The sequence below is a fragment of the Manis pentadactyla genome, chromosome 4, assembly GCF_030020395.1.
Source record: "Manis pentadactyla isolate mManPen7 chromosome 4, mManPen7.hap1, whole genome shotgun sequence".
NCBI classification, from domain to species: domain Eukaryota; kingdom Metazoa; phylum Chordata; class Mammalia; order Pholidota; family Manidae; genus Manis; species Manis pentadactyla.
The window spans coordinates 152,607,662-152,620,728 of NC_080022.1; the positions used below are offsets into that span (position 1 = coordinate 152,607,662).

Sequence of the window (13,067 nt, forward strand, 5' to 3'; positions counted from 1 at the left end):
TCTGTTAGTATTTGTTTCACATATGCTGGTGCTCCTGTGTTGGGTGCATATATATTTATAATGGTTATATCCTCTTGTTGGACTGAGCCCTTTATCATTATGTAATGTCCTTCTTTATGTCTTGTTACTTTCTTTGTTTTGAAGTCTATTTTGTGTGATACTAGTACTGCCACACTTGCTTTTTTCTCCCTATTGTTTGCATGAAATATCTTTTTCCATCCCTTGACTTTTAGTTTGTGCATGTCTTTGGGTTTGAGGTGAGTCTCTTGTAAGGAGCATATAGATGGGTCTTGTTTTTTTATCCATTCAGTGACTCTGTGTCTTTTGATTGGTGCATTCAGTCCATTTACATTTAGGGTGATTATTGATAGGTATGTACTTATTGTCATTTCAGGCTTTAGATTCGTGGTTACCAAAGGTTCCATGTTACTTTCCTTACTATCTAAGAATCTAACTTAACTCACTTATTATGCTGTTACAAGCACAATCTAAAGGTTCTCTTCTATTTCTCCTCCTTTTTCTTCCTTCTTCATTCTTTATATATTAGTTATCAAATTCTGTACTTTTTGTCTATCCCTTGATTGACTTTGGGGATAGTCAATTTAATTTTGCATTTGTCTCGTAATCAGCTGCTCCACCCTCCCTCCCATGGTTTTACTGCCTGTGGTGACAGCTATCCAACCCTAGGAACACTTCCATCTATAGCAGTCCCTCCAAAATAGACTGTAGAGATGGTTTGTGGGAGGTAAATTCTCTCAGCTTTTGCTTATCTGGAAATTGTTTAATCCCTCATTCAAATTTAAATGATAATCTTGCTGGATAAAGTAATCTTGGTTCCAGGCTCTTCTGCTTCATGGCATTAAATGCATCATGCCACTCCCTTCTGGCCTGTAAGGTTTCTGCTGAGAAGTCTGAGGTTAGCCTGATGGGCTTTCCTTTGTATGTGATCTCATTTCTATCTCTGGCTGCTTTTAACAGTGTGTCCTTATCCTTGATCTTTCCCATTTCAATTACTATGTGTCTTGGTGTTGTCTTCCTTGGGTCCCTTGTGTTGGGAGATCCGTGGATCTCCATGGCCTGAGAAAGTATCTCCTTACCCAGATTGGGGATATTTTCAGCAACTACGTCCTCAAAGACACATTCTATCCGTTTCTCTCTCTTCTTCCTCTGGTATCCCTATAATGCGAATATTGTTCTGCTTGGCTTGGTTACACAGTTCTCTCCATATTCTTTCATTTTTAGAGATCCTTTTTTCTCTCTGTGCCTCAGCTTCTTTGTATTTATCTTGTCTAGTTTGTATTTCATTTATTGTCTCCACCATATCCAACCTGCTTTTAATACCCTCCATTGTGCTCTTCAACGACTGGATCTCCAACCTGAATTCATTCCTGAGTTCTTCGATGTCTTTCTGTACCTCCATTAGAATGTTGATGATTTTTATTTTGAATTCCCTTTTAGGAAGAGTCACGAGGTCCATATCATTTATATCTTTCTCGGGAGTCGTATTAATAATTTTACTCTGGACAAGGTTTCTTTGGCATTTCATGTTTGTATATGGCGTCCTCTAGTGTCCAGAAGCTGTAGTCTGGAGCTGCTCAGCCCCTGAAGCATTGTCGGGGGTCACAGGGGAGCGGTACTGGTGCTGGGGGGAGGAGGGAGCTGTTCCCCACCTCCCAGCTGCTGTGCCTGTCTCCACTGCCTGAGCCAGTGGACCAGGCACACAGTTATAACTTTTTGTCCCAGAGCTGCCGGATATGGATCCCTGCTTTCCACAAGCGGCCGGTATCCCAGTCTCCCCAGGAACTCTGCCTGTATTAACTTTCCAACCCAGTATCATGTGAGTCTCATGGAAGCACCATGAAATGTAGGTTTGTGCTCCCAAAGCAGATCTCCGGAGCTAGGTATTCAGCAGTCCCAAGCCTTCCACTCCCTACCTGCTCCGTTTCTCTTCCTCCCCTCTGGTGAGCTCGGGTGGGGGAAGGGCTCGGGTCCCGTGGAGCCATAGCTCTGGTACGTTATCCCGTTCAGTGAGGTCTGCTCTTTTCTCCAGGTGTGTGCATTCTGATGCCATCCTCTTTCCTGTTGCTCTCTCAGAATTAGTTCGGCCAATTATATTTTCTAATTGTATCCAGTTTTAGGAGGAAGCCTCTGTCTCTCCTCTCACGCCGCCATCTTTAATCCGTCTCCTATTTTGAGTTTTTTGAGGAACCTCCATACTGCTTTCCACAATGGTTGAACTAACTTACGTTCATACCAGCAGTGTAGGAGGGTTCCCCTTTTCTCCACATCCTCTCCAACATTTGTTGTTGTTTGTCTTTTGGATGTTGGCCATCCTAACTGGTATGAGGTGATATCTCATTATGGTTTTAATTTTGTATTTCTCTGGTCATCAGCAATCTTCAATCGCCACATTTCACTGTTGACAATTTGGTTCTTTTCTTTGTTAATAGATTCCTGACCATGCTAAATCCCCTTTTGGCTAAATATGATGATGGAAATGCAATATAAAGCTTCTTCGCTACAGCCCATAAGGCTGGTTATAATACTAGAATTTGCCTTTGAATCCAAGATTGTTTATAATACATTTAGTTTAAATTTCAGCTATTTATTTGTTGACAATTCTATCAACTCCTCCTGCAGTGATACTTCCGCTATTTGCGGGTTTGAGGAAGATTCTAGGACCCAGTCTGGAATAATCATGTTGAATAAATCCTGAAATCTATTTGTAAAATCATCTTTAAGTGCTTCCAAATGCTGGCTTTAAACCAGATATCATCTGTTTGCACTGAAGAAAGATTTGGAAACTGGTAAAATTGTCTTCAACTCAGATTTCATTTGTACAAGTCAGGTTTTGACACAAATGCAGAAATAATTGCCTTGCCTTTGATCAAACTCACTATAGATAATTAATCAGGCCTTTCATTGTGTTCATGCAAGTATTGCCCAAGGGGGCGGCGGCTGGTCCCCAACACTCCCTTAATATGTTTTGGACCAAAACCATCCCCCCAGATTTCTTCATTACCCGCCAGTGGGCAGTACCACCCCTGTTGGGAACCAGGGATCTAGAACAGTCTCTTTGAGATACACTATGGAGATGCTTTGTGGGAGGTGAATTCTCTCAACTTTTGCCTATGTGGAAATTGTTTCTCCCCGGATTCAAACTTAAATGGTAATCTTGCCAGGTAGAGTATTCTTTGTTGGAGACCCTTTGGTTTCATTTCATTAAGTATATTGTGCCACTCCCTTCTGGCCTATACGGTTTCTGCTGAGAAGTCTGCTGATAGCCTGATGGGGTTTCCTTTATAAGTGATCTTTTTTCTCTCTCTGGCTGCTTTCAGTACTCTCTCCTTGTCCTTGATCTTAGCCATTTTAATTATTCTGTGTCTTGGTGGTGTCTTTCTAGCATTCCTTGTGTTGGGAGATCTCTGCATTTCCACGACCTGAGTGACTATTTCCTTCCCTAGATTGGGGAAGTTTTCAGCAATTATTTCCTCAAGAAACTTTCTATCCCCTTTTTGCTGCTTCTTCTGGTATTCCTATAATGTGAATATTGTTCTGTTTGGATTGGTTGCACAGTTCTCTTAACAATCTTTAATTCCTCTAGATCCTTCTTTCTTTCTGTGCGTGAGCTTCTTTGTATTCCTATTCTCTAATTTCTATTTTATTCACCATCTCCTCTACCTCATCAATCTACTTTTAAATCCCTCCTTTGTATGTTTCATTTCAGATACTGCATTTTTCAAAAGTTCTGTCCCTTTGTTGAAATCCTCCCTGGGATGTTGAATATTTTTCTGTAGCTCTGTGAACATGTTTATGACTTTTATTTTGAAATCTTTATCAAGAAGATTTCAGGTCACCAAGCCCTGTTTCTTGCATTTTTTCTTGTAATTTTGTTTGGACCAAATTCCTTTGCCTCATTTTTTTAGTGTTTCTTATGAAATAATAACTCAGTGTAAACAGTGCCCTGTAGTGCCCCAAAGCTCTACTCTCTGGAGCTGCTGTGCCACTGCAGAAATGGCAGGGGTCGCAGGTGACCAGAACTGGTAATTGCCAAGAGGAAAGAGATTGGCTGAGAGGGTTTCCTGCCTTCGTAGCTCTATGCCTGCCTCCACTGACAGGTCTGGTGGGCTGTGCACAAAGGGAGGAGCCTCTGTGCTACACTCCTGTAGCTTCCATAGGCAGGGCCACCCACCAACTGGCCTGGTGGGATGGTGGGGGCATCAGATGAGTGGAACCCGTGCACGCTGAGAGGAAGGAGCCAGAAGCTGCATACCACATGGGGGTGCCTTGGGTTGCACCGCCACCCAGGGGGATGGACTGTCTGAAGCTCCTGAGAGTTCCCAACCTCTTGGGCTGAGCATGCTAGGACAGTTTTGTTCACCTGTCCTTTCTCCTGAGCAGTGAGCTCTGGGTAATCTTTGCCCCTTTTGTGCCCCTCTTGGTGCTGGGAAGTCTTTCAAACTACCCACCTTTCTTTTGTCCTACAGGGGTCAGTTGTGCGTACTTGTTCTCCACAAACAGCTGGTATCTGTCTCTTTGATTTCCCTTCTTTGATTTCCAACCGCAGTACTGTCCAGAGCACCATGTAATGTGTGTTCGTTCTTCCAGAGCAGATATCCAGAGCTGGGTGTTAAGCAGTCCTGGGGTTCTGCTCCCTCTCCACTCTCTTTCTCTTCCTCCCACCTGTGGGCTGGGGTTGGGGGAGGGCCTGGGTCCCGCTGGATTGGAGCTTTGCTACTTTACCCTTTTCTGTGGGAGTCTTCTTTTTTCTCCCAGTTGTAGGCAGTCTTCTCTCCAGTCTTTTGGTCACTTTTTCAGGATTAGTTCTATTTACTGTATTTTCGTGTTTTGTGATGTTGGGGAGGGGGTTTCTGCCTCACTTCTCACTCTGTCATCTCTTTTTCTAACTCTTTTATTTTCTTTTAAAGTTTTAGACTTTTTGTTTTTTTCTAAATGTTTGGAATAATTAATACTGAAGCCATTTGAGCCTGGTATTTTCTTTGTAGGATTTTTTTCTCCCACTTTTTAAATGATCATATCGTTTATAATAACCTTAGTATTAATGGTACTAGCTCAGTAGACTTTTACATATGTATACTCTCAAATAACCACTACCCTGATCAGATGCAGGATATTTCCAGCACCTTAGAAGACGTCTCATGCCTCTTTGCTATTAATACCCACCCTCCAGAGGTAACCACTGTTTCGACCACTATAGATTAGTTTTGGTTATTCTTGAATATCATGTAAGTGGTACCGTACAGTATTTACTCTTCTGTGTCTGACTTCTTTGGTTCAGCATAATGTCTGAGACTAATCTGTATTGTATTATCAGTTGTGTGTTCCTATTTATTGGTATATGGTATCTCGTTGCCCAACTGTGCTACGTTTTATCTTCTGTTAATGCACTTTGGATTGTTTCCAGTTTGGTGCTCCAGTTAATGTACTTTGGATTGTTTCCAGTTTACAAACAAATATTCCATGAATATTCTTGTGTGTGTGTTTTGGTAGACTTATATACTCATTTCCCTTGTGTATATGCCTAGGAGTAGAATTGCTGGGTCATAGAATAAATGTATACTTAGCTGTAGGAGAGACTGTTAGTTTTCCCATGTTATTGTACCAGTGGACAGTCCTTCCAGCAATGTATGAGTTCTAGGTGATCCACATTCTCAGCTGCACTTGGTTTTGTCAAGTCATTTTAATTTTAACTGGCCTGATGGGTGTATAGTGGTGTCTTATTATAGTTTTAATTTGCATTTTCCTGATTAATTAAGAGTCTAATCTAAATCTCCAAATTAGTTTTCAGAGTTATTTCCCTCATATTTTCTTCCCCAATTTCTTAATCCCAATCTCTGCTCCTGCCAAAGAAGTCTGCTTTTACCACCCCTGAAGTCGAATTGTTCATTTCTTTGCCTTTAAAGAAACCATCCCTTACATTTTGGAAGGCCTCTCTCTGGTAGTTCTTCATAATGATGGCAGTTCTTCAAAAATCTACTTATAAAACCATTCTCAGAAACTTTTAGAATTGGCCCACCTGGTTTTGTTTTATTGCTGATCTTTATCCTGTCACCTGCAGACACTCACACAATACTAATTTCTGCTATTACAGGTGTGCCTTTCAATTGTTTTTTGAGTGCTGTTTTTCTGTTTGTTAAAGTGAAGTTATTTGAGGACAGGAAATGTATTTCTTTTTTTTCCTACTCCAGAGTTCTTATTATGGTGCTCTCTCATAGAGTAGGTGCTCAATTAAAATGACTGACTGATAAGATTATAGTATATATTTATTTTCATTTTAGCAACTTTATTTGGATAAACAAGAATTGCTGTCATCTCTGCATGTATATCAACAAATGATTATAAAATAAGTTTTTTTCCTCCTGTGTTTTATATATCTGACACTGACTTGTTGCCTTATATCTTGTCCTGGGTTGAAACCAACTTCTTTTTCCCCACCTTGTGTGTTTACCTGCAGCACTGATGCGGGCGACAGCCCTGTTGGCACCACCACTACCACCAACCTGGAACAGACTCAGGTTATCCCCTCTCAAGGTGACCTCCTGGGGGACCTTTTAAACCTTGACCTTGGTCCCCCAGTCAATGTGCCACAGGTATCCTCCATGCAGATGGGAGCAGTGGATCTCTTGGGAGGAGGACTAGATAGTCTGGTAAGCATCTTTCTTCTCTCTTTCAGTTATTTTTAGTTCTGGATTCCTTAAAGAACTTTACTCAGTTTTTTTAGAACTAGACCTTTCCTTGATGAGCAGAGCAATGTCCTTTGATAAAGGACAGGATTGTCTTTTGAAAATTAATTGATACTGCCCACTGTTGGTATTGAGTATGTCTGCAGGTATACAGGATTGCTTTGCTGTCCTGCCTATAAGTAGAACTTCTAATGTTTAACCAACCACTGTTCAACAGTCATAACATTTAATATCCTTTCCAGAGCTTATTATTAATTGCTCCTGCTTCTTAGCTCTGGATAATCCCTGTAATTATCTTTTTGACCTGAACTTTTGACCTGAACAGCACTTAAATGACCTCGTACAGATCACAGTATTTTGAAGCTTTTAAACTTTGCCCTTTTTATTGGCTTGTGCCCTAATTCTGAAAAGTTTTGAGGCAGTCATTTACATAAAAAGTGTACCTTTATTACTGTTTGATTGGTGTCCCTCCCCCCACAACCCCAGTCATACTTCCAATGTAATTAGCTTCCAGGATTCTAATACTAAAAGGCTGCAAAGTCCAGAATATCTGTGAATATGTAGAATATATACTACCAATAGGAACCAAAATTAGTTTGGTTGCTGTACATGATAAATGAGAAATATTAAGGATGACCTTCCATTTGTGTGAAGAAGGCCATCATATGGCTCCGTGCAAACTACATACTTAACTATGGTGGTGTTAGAGGGACTTCTACAGCTAGACGCTTGCAAATAAGTTGTTTATCAATCTGATGCTTATAAAGGTGCCCAACAAACTGCTTTATTTCCCAACATCAGAAATTGGAAAACAGATGCCATACATATGAAAATATGTGTTTTCAGAGACTGCATAAACAAAACAAGCCTTACTTTCTGCTGTATACACTGGCATTTTCTCTTCTACTTTATGAGCAGTATTATGTCTGGATTTATGCCAGCCAGTAAAGGTACATTTACTTTTTGGCTGCCAGAGTCTAAGGAAACAGGGTTACAGTCATACCTCTTTGGATTGTGTATTTTTCTAATGCCAGTTCACTGCTTCCAGAGACTGTACACTGACTAAGCTCTGAAATCCACTAATAGTGCCACAAATGAGCACTTCCATTGTCTTTCTGGGAATATAAGCATTTGATTTTCATATTCATGCCTTTAACGAGTGTTCACTGATTATATAAGAAGAATAGATTCCTCATACTATCATTCAGCATTCCTGTATAGGTTTATAGACTTAGGAGACTGATTAATGAATATTAAAATACTCTTGGAGACTTCCCAGAACGTTGAAATAGCTCTACCTATTCTGTTGACACATCAACCACAAGTTAAAGGTTACATTTTCCTCAAGTTTATGTCTTAACAACCCTGCTTAGTAATTCCTGGTGGCTGATGACATGGTGCACTCATTGAACCTTAAACTGACAAATTAAGATTGAAGAATGGAGGAGAAAAAGGTGCTCTATTTTGATGTTGTCTGGCCTAGGATTCTATGCTCTTGTTTCTTGACCCACTTTAGCACAAAAGGAAAGAGACATGTTATTACTATTTGGCTTTGTATTAGCTCTTCCTGGCTCTTAACACCAGTGAGGTTTCTCTTTTTATTTTACATAGCTGTCCAGTTATCTTGTTAGAATTCCTGAAAATATTACTTCAGATAATAATTGTTAAAATTTTCTTAGATTGTGGTAGCCAAGGTCACAAATGGGACTTTTTTCTTTTTCTTTTTTTGTAAAGGATGTTCTTTTCAGGGTGGAAAGTTATTTTTCCAATTGGATTTCTGAGTATTTTGCTATGTAGGCCCAGTAATGTTCCTGAGTGATTCAAAATTTTAGCTTTTTCTGTCTTTGGGGTTTTAAATGGTATATTTGGCATTACAGCCTCAGAAAGGGTTTATATACAATTTTCTTCAACTTATTCTATGATATTAATATATCCCAGAAATCAAAATGACAAGGGGTAAAAGCCCTTCTTTTTACTTTGGATCTATATGTGGTTAAATGTATATTTACTCAGAACCAAGATTGCTTTTAAGAGGATATCACAAGGAAAGCCTAAAACTGGCTCTGTGGAAGATGAGTTTCTAAGATAGCAGGAGACTATGCCATTTTAAAAATGCTTTTACTGTTCTTACATGAACTATTTTGAAGAGGAAAATAGTCCTCAAAGTTTTCACTTAGTCCGTATAGGTAGTGCCATTATTTCTTGAATGCATCCTTGCCTTACAGCTGTGCTTCTGAAACTATAATATGCATATAAATCTCCTGGAGATCTTGTACAAGACAGGTTCTGTTTTAGTTGGTCTGGGGTGAGACCTCAGAGTGTGTATTTTAACAGACTCCCATCCGAGGTACATGGACCACATCAGTAATCACTGTGAACCACTTCAGTTTGGTATTTAAACTATTGCTAATGGAAAACTCAGATGCCTTGTACTCTTGTCTTAAACGGTAAACACAGTCTGGAAAGAGTCCCCTCCTCTGCCCCAAATTGAGGGATAGCAAGAAACTCTTGAAATTATTTTGTCAAAGATCTTTTTTTACTCTCTAGGAAGAATAGTGTTGCTAGGAGTGGTAAAATTTGACCCAGAACCCCATTTGGCCTGGGTTAGAGTTAAAAGATTATCTGGCAAACAACATGACTCAGTACCTCAGTGTTCATTTCAGAAAGACTACCAGCAAGGCCTCAAGACATGCTCATTTTATCATTGGTTTCAGAACCTTACCCATAGAGGTCAGTGTTGTGCCGCCAGTGAAGCATGGCAGCTGCTTACCTTTTATTTCAGGCTCTGGTTTTCAAGTCTAGCTGTGTAATTGGTCCCACGTCAGTACCATACAAAGAAAATGCTATCAGTGTTTAGGCCCAAACCTACAAGAGTTAAACAGAATTTCTGGGAGACAGGACCTAGACATTGGTATTTTAAGGATACCCAAGCTCTTTTAATTTTGCAGCTGAGGTTGATAACATTGAACCAAATAAAACTCCAAATGAAGTTAGAGATGTTAAAAATTGATCTGTAAGTCAAGACAATATTTACACTTGTTTATAAAATTCAGGTGAGCATCTTTGGTACCTTGTACAAAAACAGACCTCCCTGACTTTACCTTTGTTTCTGACCTGTCCCCTACCATACTTCCCGCCCTGGACTGTTCTCCATTATTACTTGTTGTTACGTGGTCCAGCCTATCAGAAATTGGTCAGGAGTTGAATTTGGCTAATTTGGCTTTAGTTCCTCAGTCCTAGGGTTCTTTTTACAAAGCCTTGCTCACTTCCCGTAATTGGAGACTGAATATTGTTTTGAATTTTGTATTATCTACTCATTTTCTGTTCCTCTGTTTTAAAACTTGATATTCACTAGAAGAGACCGTTATTCTTCCTTTTTCATATCCTGATGATCCTTGCATTAGATCTTCTTCACCCTTTGTCATTTTTGCTCTTGTTAGATTTTCAGATTTATGGCTTTTTCTGGTCATTCAGGAAATAGCAGTTTATTCATTATCATCATCATTATTTACCACAATGTACCCGAAGTCTCCAGCTTCCTTCTGTCAATAATATTGACTTAATAACAATGATAGTGATTCAGTAACAGTTGTGAGATGGAGGTATTGCCATGGTGTAAAGAAGACACACACCATGCCTCCCAAGTAATTCTTAATGTGCTTTCACCTTTGAAAATCATTGATTTAAGAAGAAATTCAGATTTTTTAAATGGAATGTTTCTCAGTCACAGGACTCAAATAAAAATGGATTTCTGACATATTCTTTTCAGTCTCTTTTCTGGAATATCCTCATTCTTAGTTTGTACTTGCCCTTTAGCATATTCTCTTGTGCTTCAACTCTACAGACAGTTTCCTTTTTCTGTTAGTATAAACTTAGCTGTATGTAAATTTATACTTAACATCAAGTATAAACTTGATGTAGAATGAATTCTGGTAGTGAAACAATGTTTAGTCTGGTCTACTTGTAGAGCATGATGGTATATTATTTAAATGTAGGCTTACAAAAATGTAGTTATTTGAGATTTTTAGTTTCTTTGTTTTGGAAGCCAGACATAGGTCTTTTAGTGGCTCTGATACCAAATCTAAGAAACTTCTCCTTGTTGGTAGTATGTCTTTCCTGACAATGCAGATCTTTCTGATTTGGTGTACTGTGGGAGATGACCAAATGCCCATGTGTGTAACTCTTGCATTCATGTTACAAAGACACACCATGTGCTAATAAATCTGACATCTGTGAGGATCACTAAAGTAATAATCGAATCCTGATTGTTCATTGCCTTTACTTTCAGGCTGTCAGCAGAGACCTTGGCTAAATTATAGCCATTTGTTTGTCCAAAGTGCTGTGCATTATTCTAGTTAAATAAATGGTGCAGTTGTACAAAAATGGAAAGAAAGTATTATCCAGAGTACCCTTTCTGTATCCTCACAAAGGGATTCCTGCCAGAGAAATGTGCTCTTGATGTGGCCAGCTAGAATAGAGTGGAATAGAGGAGAAACCACCTTTTCTTGACTCCAGTGTATGTTTTGCAAAACTTTGCACCCTGTTTCTTCAGGTTTTTACCTTTCATATATTGTAAGTCATGAACTATTTTAATAATTTTGAGGTTTTTTAGCCCATGGAAAGTCCCTTATACGTACTAGTTTTACATCTTCATATTTCTTCCTCTGGAAAAAGTTTCCATTGATTAAAGAGCTTATGTTTTAGAGTTGGTGGTGTGGTGGAGAGATTGTTGTAAATTGTAGCTCAGTTTTGCTTCGCAAATTCTTCTGTGCGTCTTCTGTAACCGCTATCTTTTTGTCAATGCATAAATTTAGTCAAGGCTTGCCTCAGACAGTGTTGGAGATAATTACCAAATACTGAGTGCTTTTTTCTGTGCCAGTACCTGTGCTAGAACTTTTATAATTTCCAATCCTCAAAATAACCCTCCAAGGTTCTGGGTACTAAGCCCATTTTACAGAAAATTGAAGGTCACATGGCAAGGAAATCTCAGAGTCAGGGTCTGAACCCAGGATTTCTTCAAAACTTCAAAGTTTACAGTCCTTCCACTATCCTGTGGTTCCTCCAGTTTGTTTATTATTGTCATCTTCTAGAATAGAGTCCAGTTCCACTTAATATTGGTCCTTCTCTAACTGGGGTCCACAATCTCTGGAGTGCCCAGCAGAATGTACACAGGATTGTAAACAGAGTCATGTCAAGGCTTAGAACATAAAATTGCATGAGTGTTTAAGATAAAACAAAAGGCTTTTTTGCCCTAGGCCTCTCCACACTAAACCTGCCAGGTGCACTGGGTTGTATTAGTTTGGACTAGCATACCACTAGGAGGCGCATGCAAGTTTAAGGACTAAATGTATGTTCATTCATGAAAAGAGGGACTAGGTAAGTTTACACATCTATCTTGCAGCAAGCAGAAGATTATTATCTTGCCCTCTTTCAAGTAGAGTGGCAAAATCACATCATCCCATCCATTTGGTAGTGAGCTGTGATAGAAAGTATTAGTACTTTCAGGGAAAGTAAATGATGCTCAGGGCATTCTTGTTTTGAAAACTGCCTGCTCAAAACTGCTCAGACAATGCATTCACTCTTTAGAAAGGGCTTTGGCCTTGGGGTGGGATCCTTTTTCCCCCCAGTTGGTTCTATTCATGTGTTGTTGGCAATGTTGATGCAGTTGTGCTCTAGGCCAGTTGATGAAACAATTTTGTTGGTCTTAATGTCCATTTTGTGGTAATTACCTTCAGTAGAATAATTACTCATTTCAGTTTTTTCCCCAAGAAATAATATTGCTAGTAGCCCTGCTTATATGGTTAGTAGAACATTCATTCACTCAATAAATATTTGAGTCCAGTCTATGTCAGGCTGTATTGTATGTATTGGGGTTGTGATGAGTCCTTACCTGCTTGCATTCTAGTTGAGGGAGACTGATGACAAGCAAGTATATAGTCATGTCATTAGTACTGCAAGGGAAATTGAAACAGAATGCAGAGCTTCTCTTGTGGATTTTTACTATATTCAACATTGAGTTCTGTTTGACCTAAGAGACCATAGTGGCATTCTAAGGACTTTTGTCACATTCTGTTTGCTCCTATCTCAGGAAGCAATCTCTTATAGCCCCCTACTTTTCTTTGATATAAGTCTTTGTTTCCTCCAAGTTAAGGAGTCCTCTAATTTTGTATGATCTCAGCTCATTTATGCTATTGCACATTAAGACTACTCTCAACCCAGAAATAGCAATTTAATTGTTCTGGGGTGTAGCCTGGCATCAGAATTTTGAAAAAGCTCTCCGAGTGATTGTAATGTATAGATAAAGTCGAAAACCACTGTCTTGGAGAATTAAGTAATATTTGGAATCAGACAAGATTTATCTGT

General features: G+C 39.3%; 1 protein-coding gene across 7 annotated transcripts in view; it reads left to right on the plus strand.

Annotated features, from left to right (window-relative positions):
- The window catches only part of AP2B1 (adaptor related protein complex 2 subunit beta 1), a 161,398-nt gene that overhangs the window by 68,376 nt on the left and 79,955 nt on the right, over nt 1-13,067 (plus strand). For all 7 annotated transcript variants that reach the window (XM_057501213.1, XM_057501212.1, XM_057501214.1 and 4 more), the window contains one exon: nt 6,476-6,668. In XM_057501213.1, the coding sequence (XP_057357196.1) occupies nt 6,476-6,668 (193 nt within the window). The remainder of the gene's footprint in view (nt 1-6,475; nt 6,669-13,067) is intronic.